The sequence below is a fragment of the Ammospiza nelsoni genome, chromosome 20, assembly GCF_027579445.1.
Source record: "Ammospiza nelsoni isolate bAmmNel1 chromosome 20, bAmmNel1.pri, whole genome shotgun sequence".
In the NCBI taxonomy this organism is placed as follows: Eukaryota; Metazoa; Chordata; class Aves; order Passeriformes; family Passerellidae; genus Ammospiza; species Ammospiza nelsoni.
In genome coordinates, this window is record NC_080652.1 from 1,445,823 (window position 1) to 1,460,588 (window position 14,766).

Sequence of the window (14,766 nt, forward strand, 5' to 3'; positions counted from 1 at the left end):
GTGACCCCAGTCCCTGGTGCCCCTTTGGGCTCTCACCATGGGCACTGCCAAGGGCTTGTCCTGGGAGGAGCCCAGTGCCCACCCAGCCCCCAGAGCCCCTTTCCCCCAGGAGAAACCAATCCCAGCTGGAGCTGCTGGCACAGGTGGGATCCCTGAGCAGAACCTGGCGCTGGCATTGAGGCTGCTGGCACAAACACCCTGAGCTGGGCTGCACCTCCTGGGGGGGAACCCCAACCCCAAGGGACAGCTGGGGGCCTCTGCTGCACAAAAACAGAGACAGAAGCAGTTCATAGCCCTGGCAACTGAGTGTGGGACACAGGATACTCTGGGAAATGCTCTGGGGGGCTCTGAGTGCCCCAGGGATGTGAGATGTGGAGCTGTCCTGCTGCTCAGTTCATATGGCTGAGGGCAGGGATGGATGGGATGTTGGGAATTAGGAATTGTTCCCTGGGAGGCTGTGGCTGCCCCTGGATCCCTGGCAGTGCCCAAGGCCAGGCTGGACACTGGGGCTGGGAACACCTGGGACAGTGGGAGGTGTCCCTGCCATGGCAGGGGTGGCACTGGATGTCCCTTCCAACCCAAACCATTCCATGATTCTGTGGGATCTGTCAGACACCCCTGCTGGGAGCCAGGTCACTTCCATGGATGTTTCCCCCCTCACAATGGCACTGGGGATGTCCCAGTCACAAGCTTGAAACACAGAAAATATAAAAAAACCCAGACACTTTTTTTTCCCTAAAGGTTGTTTTATTGTAAAACCATAAATACAACACTGACATGAAAATCCTCAAGCAACGGATGCTTTCTTACAGTTACAGTTTGTCTTCTGCCTTGGCATCAATTCTGAAAAGAATGTTGCAGAAACATGTCTCTAAGGTATTTCCAAATAACCGAACTCTGGCCTGGAGCTCGGCCCCTTTGGAAGCTAAGTGGAACTATTCCTCCTCTCGTGGAATATTTCCATTCAGACAGCAACAGACTTGTAAAAACAGCAACATTTAAACACCTTGATTTTTTTTTTCTTTAATAATCCTTTTCATTTGACGTCAGTCTAAGTTTCAAACAGCACTGAATTTATTTAGCTGAAAAAAAACCCAAAACAAAACAAAAACAAAACAAAATCCTAAAAAGAAAAAAAAAAAACCTCAGAACTTGAGTTGGCCTCAAGTGTTCGCATATCACAATGAAAATCAGCAACTCAACCCCGTGCAATATTGCTCTCTAGTGAGTCATTTGATCCACACCAACAATACATGAGACTTCAAACAGGTTTTGTTTTGTTTATTAACACAGCAAGTGTGACATTAGATAACCTTTTAAATACAGTACATGGTACAGCGCGGGGCCAGCTGCCCGCACGTTTCCCGTTATGAAGACAAAGCCAGCGGTGGCGGTTTATAAAAATATTGTGTTGCTACAAAAGTATAAATTAATGCTACCGGTATTAAGAAATATTAAACACATAAAACTTATAAGGATTAAGAAAAATATTCATTAATACCTGTAGAAAACTCTGGCCTAAAAAAGATATTTTTTGTATATTTTTTGTATATTTTTTTTTGTATTTTTTAAGATGACATGGTTGCACTCGCAGCGCGGGTGCTCTGTGGTATTGCCTAGAACATCTGCATCTACAGAAAGGAAGGAAATGCACACGAGTTACTGAGGGCAGGGAGGGCCAGGAGGGGCAGGAGAACATTAAATCCTTTGCTTGATGAAACGAGTTCAGCTCCCAGGAGGAGGTTTGGGAAATGGAACTCACGAGTGAGGAACAGCTTCTCTTTTCAGACTGGCTGCAAACAAGGATCTCCTGATGGTTGGCTGTCACCATGACACTGTCTGGCTACGGCATGGACCACGATCCTCACGGCCTGGGCAGAGTGTCCCCCCACTGACAGCCTGGGCTGCCACCTGCCACCACTGGGCAGGTCATCCACTACCAGCTTTCCTTCAAACAATTCAGAAAAAGGAGTATTAAAGTACCATTCAAGGGACCATGGAAAACAGCTCCTAAATCTGCTGCTCCTTCCAGAACACATCTCCTTCCTTGAGGGGGAAGGTCCTACACAGCAAGGGGAAAAGTTATCCCTTCTCCCACACCCCCAGCCCACTGAAGAAACAGTCCCAGCCCATCCACAGACACTGCAGAGACTGCCACCCCTGGGAGGTGAGAACAGGGACTTGAGGCCAGTGAGGCTGGAAGTGCCTTTTTAAGGAGCTTTGGTTGTAAAAAGCAAGGGTTGGACGTGTCATCAACAATATTCCTACAATATTCCCATCATTAAGCCTGAGTTGCTCATCTGGGTCCCACTGTCAGGGATGCTACATAAAATCCTGCCAGTCATCATTCCTTGTTTCAGGAGCCAAAAATTTCAACTCAGCTGCCTATGGATAAGGAACCCCTCAGGGTCTATGGATACACCGTTGTCTATGTGAGCAAAACTCTCCTGTCGAGTTACAAAGGACTCAGAACAGGAAAAAACCTCAACTAAGCAGCCAAACTAAACCTGAAATTAAACAGAAATCCCACAAACATTCAATAGATACAATTAAATTTCAGGGCAACCCACTGTCATTGGTTCACCATTTCTGGCCTAGCGTAAGCAGACTGTCCCAGGAGCTCAGCTGGGCCTCAGGGTTTGCTCAGGGACACTTCCAGAAGCGCCAGGAGGTGACAGAGCAGTGAGAGGACAGGTGCCACACACAGAGGGAGTTCTTATTGCTACAGAGCGACAGCGTCAGGTCTGACAGGGCACGGGGCTCAGCTGGAGGCTCTGGGCATTCCCAGGGGATCCCAGGCCATGGAGCAGCAGAGGAAAGCTCAGCAGGAGCAGCAGACACTGAACACCCTCCCCACACTGATCCCACAGGACATTTGCTCCTCCACTGGCAGCTTCCCCTCTGCCGCCTCCCTCCCTGCAGGAACTGGCTGAGGGATGCACTGAGAGCTGGCAAGGCCTTGCTGCTGGTGATGAGGAGGAAAAGGCTCTGTGAACTCTCCTGGAGGGCTCTGGGCAGGAACCTGGCACTTCCCACCCCTACACCCAGTTCCTTTTCTCTTGGCAAGGTCCAGCCAAGTGTTTATGGAGTGAGCTTCACTCTGCAGCCTTGTCTTCAGCAACAGGGCTCAAAACCTTCCCCTCAGACCCCTCCCAGTGGAACAGAGCTCTCCTCCCTGAAGAGATTTCCCAGAACCTGCCTTTAGTATCTTTTTTTTTTTCCCATTACTCCTAATTACTCCATAGGGAACAGCTTGTCCCTTCCTGTGTGAATGCTCACAGGAGCCTCTGCCTCTCCCTCAGCCAAGAGGTGCCATCAGCAATCCAAGCCTCTCCTCAGCACAGAGCAGCACTCCCAGCCTTGGAGAACCTTCCTGGCTGCTCTTTTAATGCATTTTGATTCACCAGTAACATGGTGCTGCCTAGAAATGCCCAGGGCACTGTGGGAGCAGCAGGAGGTTCTAGTCCCCTGTCCTGTGCTCACCATGGCCAGAATGGAACTGGTTCCTCTGAGCAGACTCAGCCACCAACACAAACATTTTTGGTAATTCCTTCCCATGCTAAACCTTCTGGGTTATTGCAGACAGTTGGAGAAAAACCACCCAACCCACCTGAGCCATCTCACTGGACACTCCAATGCCACCATTTAGAGCTCAAGTCATTTCCAGAAGTGTCTCCCTTCTATTTTCAGTCATTGCCAGGTTCTGAGAGCTTCTGCTGCAAATTCATTTGCAAAAGTCACATAAGGGTCATGACTCCCTGAGCTGCTGCTGGACATCTGTCTGCCCAGCAAGCACAGATAAACCAGTGCAGGTGCTTTGTGTGGACACTTAAACCAGTTCAGCTCAAGTTAAACTGGCTTAACCAGCAATGAAGGAACAACTGAGTTAGACAAAACCTGAGCCCACAGTCAGCTGCCACAGAAAGTTTTACACATTGCACCAGTTCAAACCCACCCACAGCAGTTTCCTCAGCACAGACAGAGAGATTGGACAGAAAGGGAAGCTCACCTCCATCTCAGCTCAACCCAGGTGCAGGACAGCAAGTCCATCCTGCAAGCCAAACACAACCACTGCCTACTGAGAGGCAGGAGAGCTCCTTCCTGACCTCCTGGCTGCTGCTCCACACAGAAACAACCTCCTCAAGAGCTCTGCCTCTGTCCCACCCTCTTCACTAACAAGGGTGTTCAGACAGGCCCTTCCCTCTTGGGGTTCACGTGGTGCTGCTTGCTCCCCATCTGAAGGTCAGAATGCTCCCAAAGCAAACTGTGAAGCCAGGAAGAGTCTGCAAGGTCAGGCACAGTCAGCAGCAGGAACAGGTGGATGCCTGGAGGCCACACACCATTCCTGCACCCTGACACATTTCACGAGGGAGATTAAAGAAAACCAACAAGCAGAAGGCAAGTTCTTAACATGACCCACCAGAGGATGATCCCAGTTCTGAGGATTTCTCCTCCCAGCTCCAAGGGAGCAGAACCTCACAACAGCCCTGGCCAAACTCAGAGCCTCTCCTGAGCAGTGTCCCAGCCCAGGACCAGCAGAGCTCCCTACAACACCCTGGCTGCTCCTCACCTCTGGGGCACCAAAGAGCAGGAACAGAGAGTTTCCAAATTTCAGACCTTGGAAAAGTACTTTTGCTCCTCAGAATGTGAATTCAAGCCTGGAAGAAGGAAGAAGAGCAAAAACTTGGCATTTAAGGTAATTGCATGTGCTCCAGATGTGCTTCTCTGCTTTTACTGAGGCCCAAGTGACCCAGAGAGAGCCTGGAGCAGCCCAGCACAAGCAGCTCCTCTGAGCTGGGCACCCTGCAGCCATGTGCAAGTCAGGAAAAGCTGCACCTTCCTGCACTGAGTCTCTGGAGAAGGGGCCAAGCAGCCCCTCTCCTCACCACCTCTGAGAAGGCTCCACTTTAGGCCCTTAGGTTTTCTCTTGCTTTTGCAGCTGCTGAGTTTTTAAGTCTTTGGGAGAATCTCATCTGCCTGACTTCACTGCTTAACAGCCATCATTAGTGCAACTCCAAGTGAAGTTGCCTCAGAGGGGCAGTTTTTGGGATGGGGGAGAGGGCCAGTCCATCCCTCTCTTTGGTCAGCACCACCAGAAAACGCCAGCTCTGGTGCCAAACCCACAGTGTGAGAAGGGAAAGGGGAGGTGGGATGGGAGGTAGGGGTGGCTGTGGCCTTCCTGCATGCAGGCCCTCAGTCTGCACCACTGCTGGGCACAAATCCCTGCACTTTGCCCAACTCAGCTCCAGGGATTTACAGCTGTGCTAACTCTGCCCACTTCTCACCAGACAACGTGAGCCCGAGTTCACAAATTCCCCAGAAATCATCTACATGTCCCTTAGCAAAGGAGGGCTGGGGCTGGAGCTGTCTTTCCAAAGGGCTCTGCATGTTCCCCTGAGCACCAAAGAGCTCTCAAGGTCTCAGGTGAGCCCACAAAAAGGTGTAACGTGCCATTAGGAGAAGGAGCTGCCAATCCTGATCCCTGGGCCATCAGCTGAGCTGTGTGGTACCTCTGTGCCCACAGCTAATCCTCTCTGGGACATGCACCAGCCAAGTTTTCCTGCTGTCAGGTACCAGTGAGCCTGGCACACATCTCACTCACTCAGGGTTCATTTCTGTCTGCCACAGGTTTCTCCCGCCCTGGTGGCTGGGCATGCAGGATTTGTACAGGAGAAAACAAAAACAGCAAGAAGGAAAGCTGGCCCTACAGCAACCCCTCCATCAGCCACTGACAGGGAAATCAGGAGTCCAGGAGCCTCTGCCTTGGCAGCTCCTGTTCATGTGGCAGGCCGTGTGCTTTAGGCAAAAACTTAACACTTCAGGAGACAATGGTTTTGGTCTGATGGCAGTAACAGTGCTGAGAGGTCAACCCAAACACCAGCCTCAAGGCAATGGAAGGTTGAAAGGGCTGGAAAGGGCAAGACAGCTGGTGCCAAGGTCTGTCCTTGTGAGCCTGGCGTGGGGAAGGGTCCAGTGTGCAAACTGTGCCCCTGAGTCCTGTGGCAGTGCAGTGTCAGGGAGTGCCTGTGAGGTTCAAGGCATCTGCACACAAAGCCTGAGAGATTGGGTTTGCTATTTCTCACGTCTTGCAACTTGTAACTTCTCTTACAGCCAGAGCTGGGCAGGTGGGATCCTGGTTTAACATCTGCTCAACAGCAGCACTGCAGAGAGGGTCTCCAGTTTCCCCCTGCATTGCCAGCCAGCAGCAAACACCCTGTGCTGCTGAAGGGCTCCAGCCTGCTCTCAGCAGGGCCAGTCCCTCCTCCTGACCCTCCCACACCACTGGGACCGCAGCTCCAGAGCTCCTGGAAGCCCAGGAGACTGCTGAAAAAAGAAGAATTTGCTTCAGTTTTCCTCCAGGAGACAAGTCCCAGCAGTGAAGAATGCACAGTTTGGCACCAGAGGTTGGGAATTGTCCAAGAGGCACCAAAGCTGGCAGAGCCTCTCCAGCAGCCCAGGAGCTGTGCCTGCAGGAGCTCTGGCCTTGGGGACAGCAGAGTGACCAGATGGTTTGGGGTTATGGGGATCTCTAATTGCATTTGGGGTGAGCCAGTTACGTGTGAAAGTTTCGGGGCCCGTGGCCTTCCTGGCCAGAACAGGTCAGCAACAGAACAAGTAGTGTAATGCACTGTAGGTATCAAAAAGACATTCGTGCCACTAGAGGAAACCATTCCAAACAAAAAGGGGAAGATATTCTTTGCACTCAATCAGGAGCACTTACATTCAGAAGGATCTTTGAGCCCATGCACTTCTCTAAGCTTCCTTCAAACCCCAGTTTGACAAAACTGGTGAGCTTTGTTCCCCTGAAAAATCATACACCTTGGTTTGTCCTTGGCCTTGGGAAGGGTGGTTTGTGTGTCACTGAGACACTTCTAAACAAAAATCTTTAGGTACAAGGGTTCTCTGGCAGACCTGGCAAGCTTACTGGTGGCCCACAGCCACCTGTGCTGTCACCATTTGCTTTTCTTGGTTTCTAGGCTTTGCCACATAAACAACTGCTGAGGTTCCCATAAGAACATCATTTAATTGCAAATGGACTACTCTAGAACAAGTCTGAGAACACTTGATGTACAAAATTCACAGAAAAGATAATTAACACTGGGAGTTCAGAAAAGAAGTTCTGCTGTAAAAAAATATAAAGCCAAGAAACGTAACAACTTCTGACAGTTTCTGCCATGAACCATTTTTCTTAGTTTGAAATCAAACTTATAATCACTTGCTGCCATGTTAAACTCAAAACTGGGAGTAGAGACAGAGGAGTAACTTTTGTTTTTTGGGGAAAAAAAAAGGATATGGAAAGGTTAAAAATAAAATTAAGAATCAAAAACCTTAAAGCCTCCCTTCCTGATTTCTAAAGATGCCGGTGTTGGTGGAACACAGCTGCCCTGATTCACGCACCATGCCAAGAAGGCTGCAGCCAAGTGCCCTCAAGGTGTACAGTTATTCAAAGGAGCAAAGTCCAGTGCAGAACTGGTCTGGTCAATGGAGTCTGATTATCCATGGCAAGATGGCCCAGGGGACAAGAGGAAAGGTGGGGTGGAGGAGAAACAAAAGAAACTTCAAGTCACTTTAGATCTCAGCTGCCTGAAGACTTTAGAACATCAGCCTCCCATTCGTCTGCCCACTTGAAAACATTAGAAAGTCTGTCAAGTCCACACACTATCTATGGAAAGGAGCACATTCCTGGCAGAGGGCTGTCTCTCTCCTGTGCTCAGCTTTCCTTTCAAACTTAATTTTATATATATTTATATTTTTATATATATATAAAAAAGCACTTGGTTTCCAGGGGCATTCATAATGAGGTCCACAGTGTTTAGAACTTAAATTTCTTTTTCTTTGTTTGGAACAGTGTTTTAAAGTTTTGTTAATTAAAGTCTTAAAGCATGTTGGACTTCAAAAACATGAGTTTGTTCATGTCTTCTGGACTGAGTAGCCGCCTCCTTTTGATCAAGAGTGCCTGCTCGCACATATTTACACATTCGCTCCTGGCACCCACAGCAGGCACTGCTAAGAGCCAAAAGGCCAGCTTGGCTAGTTTTGTATGCTTTTGGGTAACACACGACCAGTACTGAAACAGGTCAGGGGTGGCCTGGAAGAGAGGTTCTTGCAAATAATCATAGACTTCACTTTTCCCAAACCAATCTTCTTCCTGAGCTGCTGTGGCCTCCCCTGCTGCACGAGGCTTCTTGGTTGAAGGTTCAAATTCTGCTTCTTCTGCCCAGGACTCTTTCACCTCATTGATGAGCTCGCAGACCTTGCCAATGATCTCTTCGTGCTGGTAGGGCGGGACGGGCCGCAGCTTCTGCTGAGGGTCCAAGATCATGGCCACCTTGTGTGCCGAGTGAACTTTGAAGTTCTCCTTCAGTGCTTCCAAGAAGAGGTGACAGAGTTTGCTGACCACGCCAGCATCGTTGGCTTTGGAAGTGAACAGTTTCTCCAGTTTGACGTAGGTGGGCAGCACCAGCTGCAGCGTGGGCCGGCTCTCGTTGCTCAGCTCAATCACAGCCTGTTTCACCGGCGCCAGGATGGCTGCCAGGTTGCTGAGCAGGTGTTTGTTCAGGTTTTGGATGAGGTTCATCTTCTTGGCCCTGCTGTAGAACTCGCAGATCTGCTCGTAGCGCTCGTGGACGAGCAGCAGGGAGTCGGTGACCGAGTTCCAGCAGGGCGGCGGGGAGGTCTCTTCCAGGGAGCCAAAGGTCTCCTTTGAGAGGCCCGTGGACCCCGCCAGGTCTTCACAGACATTCAGGAGCTCGATCACCTCGTGCATGTTGCGAGCCTGTAGCGTTCTCTTGTTGAGCACGCTCTGCACCACCGAGTTCAAGGCACAGGCCGAGCAGCGCAGGCACATGCCCGCCTTGGAGAACGCCGAGGCGTTGACCTTGCAGTCGGTCACGTACACCGTCCTGATCTCCGACATCACAAACTCCGACAGCACGTTCTGCACCCAGTGGTGGATGAAATCACCGTTGTCTCGAAGGTCCACGCCCTTAATGCCCAGGACGTAGCTCTTGATGTGGTTGCCCTCCACCTGGTAGGCGGTGAGGATGTAGCAGGAGTCGGGGCCGACGCTCTGCGAGTGGCAGGTGACCCCGATGCCGAGGCAGGCGTTGCTGCCCAGGGCGCAGGTGACTTTCACCTTCACCTGGTTGTACATCCGAGGCAGGTGCTTCAGAGCCAGGGTGTTGAAGTTGCCCAGGATCTCGGTGACGGAGAAGGCACCGTAGCGAGCCCCGCTGTCCACCAGCGTCTGCGCCAGCTTGATGAACTCCTTGCCGCTGAGCACGCTGAGCGCGCCCAGGTCGGTGCACATGACCCGCAGCAGGCGCTCGGCGATGTTCTGCCGCTCCTTCTCCGGGATGGCGCTGTTCCCCAGAGAGCCGCTCGCCGGCGCTGCAGGGAGACACAGTGGGCACAGAAAGGGTCAGGTCAGCAACACCACGGCAGGAGAGAGCACAAGGCACAGAACAATTCTCAGAGCCTCCAGAGAGGTGGGACGTGCCCAGATGATGGAAGAGACAACTCCAACCTTGGGTTTGTTCCCCCAGGGTTTCTGGACTGAGGAACCTCCAGAGACAGGCCCTGCTCCTGTCACAGCAGCAGGGAGGAGATCTGCATCCTGTCCTTGGTGTGGGGATGGTCACAACTCAGCCCAGATGGAAAGATGGACATCAAATCACAGAATCCCAGACTGGTTTGGGTTGGAAAGGGGCATTAAAACCCATCCAGTGCCATCCCTGCCGTGGCAGGGACACCTCCCACTGTCCCAGGGTGCTCCCAGCCCTGCCCAGCCTGGCCTTGGGCACTGCCAGGGATGCAGGGGCAGCCACAGCTGCTCTGGGCACCTGTGCCTATGTCACACCATGATGACTGGATTAATTTTTTAACTCCAGGCCAGAAAGTCTGACTTTGGATCAGAAGTTACCTTCTTGCAGGAGCTACCAAATGCATCTTCCTCACAAACCTTTCCAACCACCCCAGGGTTCTTTGTTGCACTCCTGTAGTGGGAAGGGGTACTCTGCTCTGCCAAGTAGGACATGATTTAAGGTGAAATCAAATACAGTTTGGTGAGGACAAGGGCCTTGTGCAGTGTCCATCACTGCTGCTCCCCTGAGGCTCCTGTTGGACAGGGACAAAGTGAGAAGCTGCTACGTACTGTTGTTGGCATTATTTCTTTGGAGCTGTGGCTTCCACTTCTCTTCAACCACGGGGAGAGGTGACCTGGGCTGCTGGCTGGAGGCAATGTTGTTCTCATTGTCAGCTGTGAGGCAAGAGACAGGGAGGGGTTAAAAGCACAAAATAATGCTTAAAGCAGAAAGAAGAGGAAACGACTCAACTGCTCAGCATTTATGTAGGGCTCCTCTAACTAAGGGGACAACAACCCACCACACTCTCTTGGCTTTTAGGCAGCTTTCAGTGAGCTCACACAGCCCCCTCAGGCACCCTGAAACTGTCTTTGGACTCACAACCTACCACTCCCCAAAACGTGGCTGAAATGTGCCACATCTCTTCTGTGCACCAGGGATGTTGATGCCATCAGCACACCCTGGGGAATGTCTCCTCAGGAGCTGAAGCTGCACACCAGGAGCAATGGAAGCTCAGCCTGACTTGGGCCATTCATTTGCTTCTGAAATGAGGTGGAACAGACACTGACCCTTCTGTCCCCTCCCTGCCTCTTCCTGCACTGCAGGTGGCTGCCCTGTTCTCTCTGGGAAGCACTTGGGTTTGCAAGCTGTGCTCAGCTCCTCTGGATCCAAGGGTCTCACTGCAAACCTCAGGTCTGGTTTCTTCCCCGTGAAGAGCAAGGGCCCATCTCCTCTGGGGCTCTCCCTGCTGCAAACACAAAGCCAAAGTCTCTGGAGTGTGGGCCAAAGGCCATCCCACCCTGAGGCTGCAGACATCAAGTGACCCCAAAATCTTTGTGTTTGTGCTCCTATTTCTGTGTGTGTAACTGGGCTAAACATTCTGGCTGCCAGTCTGATGGGATCTTACAAGAAAATGCAAGCAAGATCAGTAAAGTCTGTATTATCCGTGTTTTCCTCTCCTGTGCCCCAAGAATTTCTCCCCACCCTCCAGAGGAAATTCTCTAGTTCTTAGTGTGCTTCAGTATAAAATGGTGCTGTGAAACAGGCTGTGAAGGAACAGTGCACAGTGAAATGGGCTGGAAGAGGAAGCAGAAAGATGGAGAGACTGATGACCAGGCTGAGCAGAAGGATGGAAATAAAACCAAGGAAAAGAGAACAGGCCATTTGCTCATCACAGCTGGACTCATCACACTAATTCTGGACACCTGTCAGACACACCTCTCCTTGAGGTGGCCCATTAGGGCTCCTTTTACACTCAGGGTGCCACTCATTCACCCAGGCTGAACTGGATCCTCTCCTAGAGTGAGAACCACCATGGTGAGAACCACCTGAACTCACCTGGAGTCACTGAGTCTCCAGTGATTTTACAGGGACTGCAGACTGCCAGCTCAGGTGGCAGCCCCTGCAGCCTGGTGACAGCAGCACAGAGTACAGTGACCCTGCCCTGTGCCCTGGGCAGAGAAACACGAGCTGGAGCAGTGCCTTGAGGCACCCACAGCTCTGCCAGGCTGCTCTGGGGGCAGCAGGACACACAGGACAGGGCAGAGCTGCCCTTGCTCTCCTCCATGTGTGCCAGCAGCCTGGGGGAGCAGGGACAGCAGCAGGGCTGTGATGGAGCTCCAGGGCTGGGCTCCTCTCCAGGTGAGCAGCTCTGCCCTTCAGTGCAGGCACTGCAGAGTCCAGCACCTGGCACAGGCTGCTCAGTGGGCACTGCACTGGCACAGGCTGGGCAGTCCCCCAGTGACAGGCCATGGCCCAGGACAGCCTCTGGCCCTGCCTGGGCCTGTGTGTGCCCGGGGAGCTCCCTGGCCAGGCTGGGCACCCAGGGAGTGCTGCCAGGCCCAGCTGCAGCCACAGGCTGAACTTTGCAGGTGTGCAGAGATGTGAAGAGCACTCAGAGGGCACCAGTGACCACATGGGACACATCACCTTTCCCCCAGCATCTGCCACACTAATTGCTCTTGAGCCAATGTCACCATTGTCCTCAACTCCAAACATCTGTGCGTGGGCAAAGGAAAATGCTGGATAACTTTGCCTGCTAACTTTGCTTATGGTTCAGGCCCTCCTTGTCTTGGTGAGGGATGGGTAGGGGAGAAACCCTCTGTATTTCCTCACCATAACTCTTTTATCTATTTCCTAATAATAGGGGATTTATTATATACAAATATCTGCTGGCATTCAGAGTGGCATTAATGAGATTTGTACATTTCAGCCTCATCTTCCTTATCAGGCAGTCTGTGAACTACACAGATCATGGTTCTTAATTTTTCTTCATGCCTCCAATCCTTTAATCCAGGTTCAGCCTAGTCCTCCTTTTGTTTTTTTAGGCCTAGATTGTAGGAAGGGCATTATATGGCAGCACTCGACCTGAACAAAGAACTCTAAAGGGAGTCAAAGCTGTATATTGTTCAGTGTAATTACAGAACAAATTCCTCTGCCTGGTGTTCTGCTGTTCTATTTCTGCCTTTCAGCACCCAATTTACATTCTAATTGCTTCTCCTCACTGTGTAGCTGCTTTATGAAGCTATAATCTCTCCTTATTACCTTCCAGCCTCCAGGCTCAGCCCTCTGAATGACTCAAGAGCCAGACTGTGCCTGGTTTTGCTTCTGGAGGCCAGCAGCACGTTCCCTGGCTTCTGTCCCTCGTGAGAAGGGTCCAGGGGAGGCAGCACAGCCACTGGAAGAGATCAGCCCTTTGCATTAGACAGGACAAAGCAAACTGGGCTGCTGAACACGTGAACTGAGGGAGCATTTGACCCATAGTGGCCTCTCGGCTTTCTGCATCCTGAAATGAAACATTCCCTGAGCAGGGACAAACCACTGCCATGCCTGAGTCCCCAGTCCCTGCATCCTGCCTTGTGCCACCAGCTCTGCTGACCACTGCAAGGTCCCTGCACTCCCACACTTCAGAGATGTTGGGGCAATGCTGCCTCTTGGATATGGAAACCCCAGAATCCCAGACTTGTTTAGGCTGGAAAAGACCTCTAAGATCATCTAGTTCAACCATCAGCCCAGCCCAGCAGCACATTCACCACTGATGCCACATCCAGGTGTTCTCTGAGCACTCCAGGAATGGTGACCCCACCCCTGCCCTGGCCTCAGGGTGCTTGAGAACCCTTCCAATCTAAACCTCCCCTGGAACAACCCGAGGCCATTTCCTCTTGCCCTTGTCAGTTGTTCCCGGGGAAAAGAGACCGACCCCTACCTCACTACAGCCTCCTGTCAGCCTGAGGGCACAAAGTGCTGCCAGGGCACCTGCAGGCCCCGTGTGCCCTCAGTGCTGTCTGCAGACACAGCTCACCCAGGGCTGGGCACCCACCGGCGCTGCCCACAGGGCTCCTGTCTCTGCTTGGCTCTGCCCTCAACCAGAGCTGCACACGGGGAGAGCTGTGAGCACAGGGCTGCCAGGCACCACCCCCGAGGCCAGGGAGGGGACAGTGAGAGGCACTGTGAGGCACAGAGGGGACAGGGGACAGTGAGAGGCACTGTGAGGCACAGAGGGGACAGGGGACAGTGAGAGGCACTGTGAGGCACAGAGGGGACAGGGGACAGTGTGAGGCACTGTGAGGCACAGAGGGGACAGTGCCTGACACGGGCACAGCCTCGGGGGCTCTGCAGGAAGCAGCTGAAGGAGACACGGACACCTGGGACACCTGGGACACCTGGGACACCTCCCTGTCACTGCACCAGTGAGACTTCAGCAGGAGAAGCCAGGCACAGGAGGGGACTTGCAAGCAGAGCAGGGAGCAAGGAGAAACAGAGCTTACCAAGAGAATCCTGAGCTGGGCAGAGGGGATTTACCCATTCAGAGCTGTGATGTGACAGGAGCCTATCACAGATACTGCTCCCTCCACCCTGTTGTGTGGCCAAAGTAACCCAGGTGAACAACCACAGGATCCCAGACTGGTTTGGGTGGGAAGGGACCTCAAAGCCCATCCAGTGCCACCCCTGCCATGGCAGGGACACCTCCCACTGTCCCAGGTGCTCCCAGCCCTGCCCAGCCTGGCCTTGGGCACTGCCAGGGATCCAGGGGCAGCCACAGCTGCTCTGGGCACCCTGTGCCAGGGCCTGCCCACCCTCACAGGGAGCCCTCAGCACCACCCCCATGGGTCACTTGTAAAGAAGAAACAAGTGAGGAAGCTGCAGGTAGCACCAGCTTAAAATGTGCAACAGCTGAGCCCTCAGTGAGCTGCCCCTGTCCCCTGCTGTGCTCGGTGTCACCCAGAGCTGTGACTCCACATGCTCCATTTCAGTGCCAGAGCCCAGAGCAAGAACAGGATGGTCAGAACAGTGTGGAGGCAGTAGAACTGCCATGGACAGCAAGGACAGAGCCACAGCCAGGAGTGAGGGCAGCCCTGCCCTGAGCAGAGCCCACTGCTCCTTGGGGAACACAGAGTCCCAGTACTGCACAGAACCCCAGTGCCCTACCAGAAACACAAACTCACACCTTATGCTCACAAACAGCTCTCAAAACCTCCTGTAAATCACACAGATGACAAATAAAGTAGCTGCTGAACAACACACAAAGCCTGCACTAAGATTTGCCAGCAGGAACTAAGATGGAAGAGAGGACCCTCATGGATGAAGAACTCAAGTGAAACTATGAAAATTAGGACTAAAACTAAAATAAAGAGCAAGATAAGAACTTTGATTAACATTATTACAGAAAGGAAAATATGCTTTT

At 52.2% G+C, this 14,766-nt stretch overlaps 1 protein-coding gene across 1 annotated transcript in view; it reads right to left on the reverse strand.

Annotated features, from left to right (window-relative positions):
* Positions 1 to 725: 725 nt before the first annotated feature.
* ZNF618 (zinc finger protein 618) overlaps positions 726 to 14,766 on the reverse strand; it is a 150,778-nt gene continuing 136,737 nt past the window's right edge. The window contains exons 15-16 of the mRNA XM_059486664.1: positions 10,154 to 10,258; positions 726 to 9,390 (exon numbers count right to left, since the gene is read on the reverse strand). Coding sequence (XP_059342647.1) covers positions 7,877 to 9,390; positions 10,154 to 10,258 — 1,619 coding nt within the window. The 3' untranslated portion in view covers positions 726 to 7,876. The remainder of the gene's footprint in view (positions 9,391 to 10,153; positions 10,259 to 14,766) is intronic.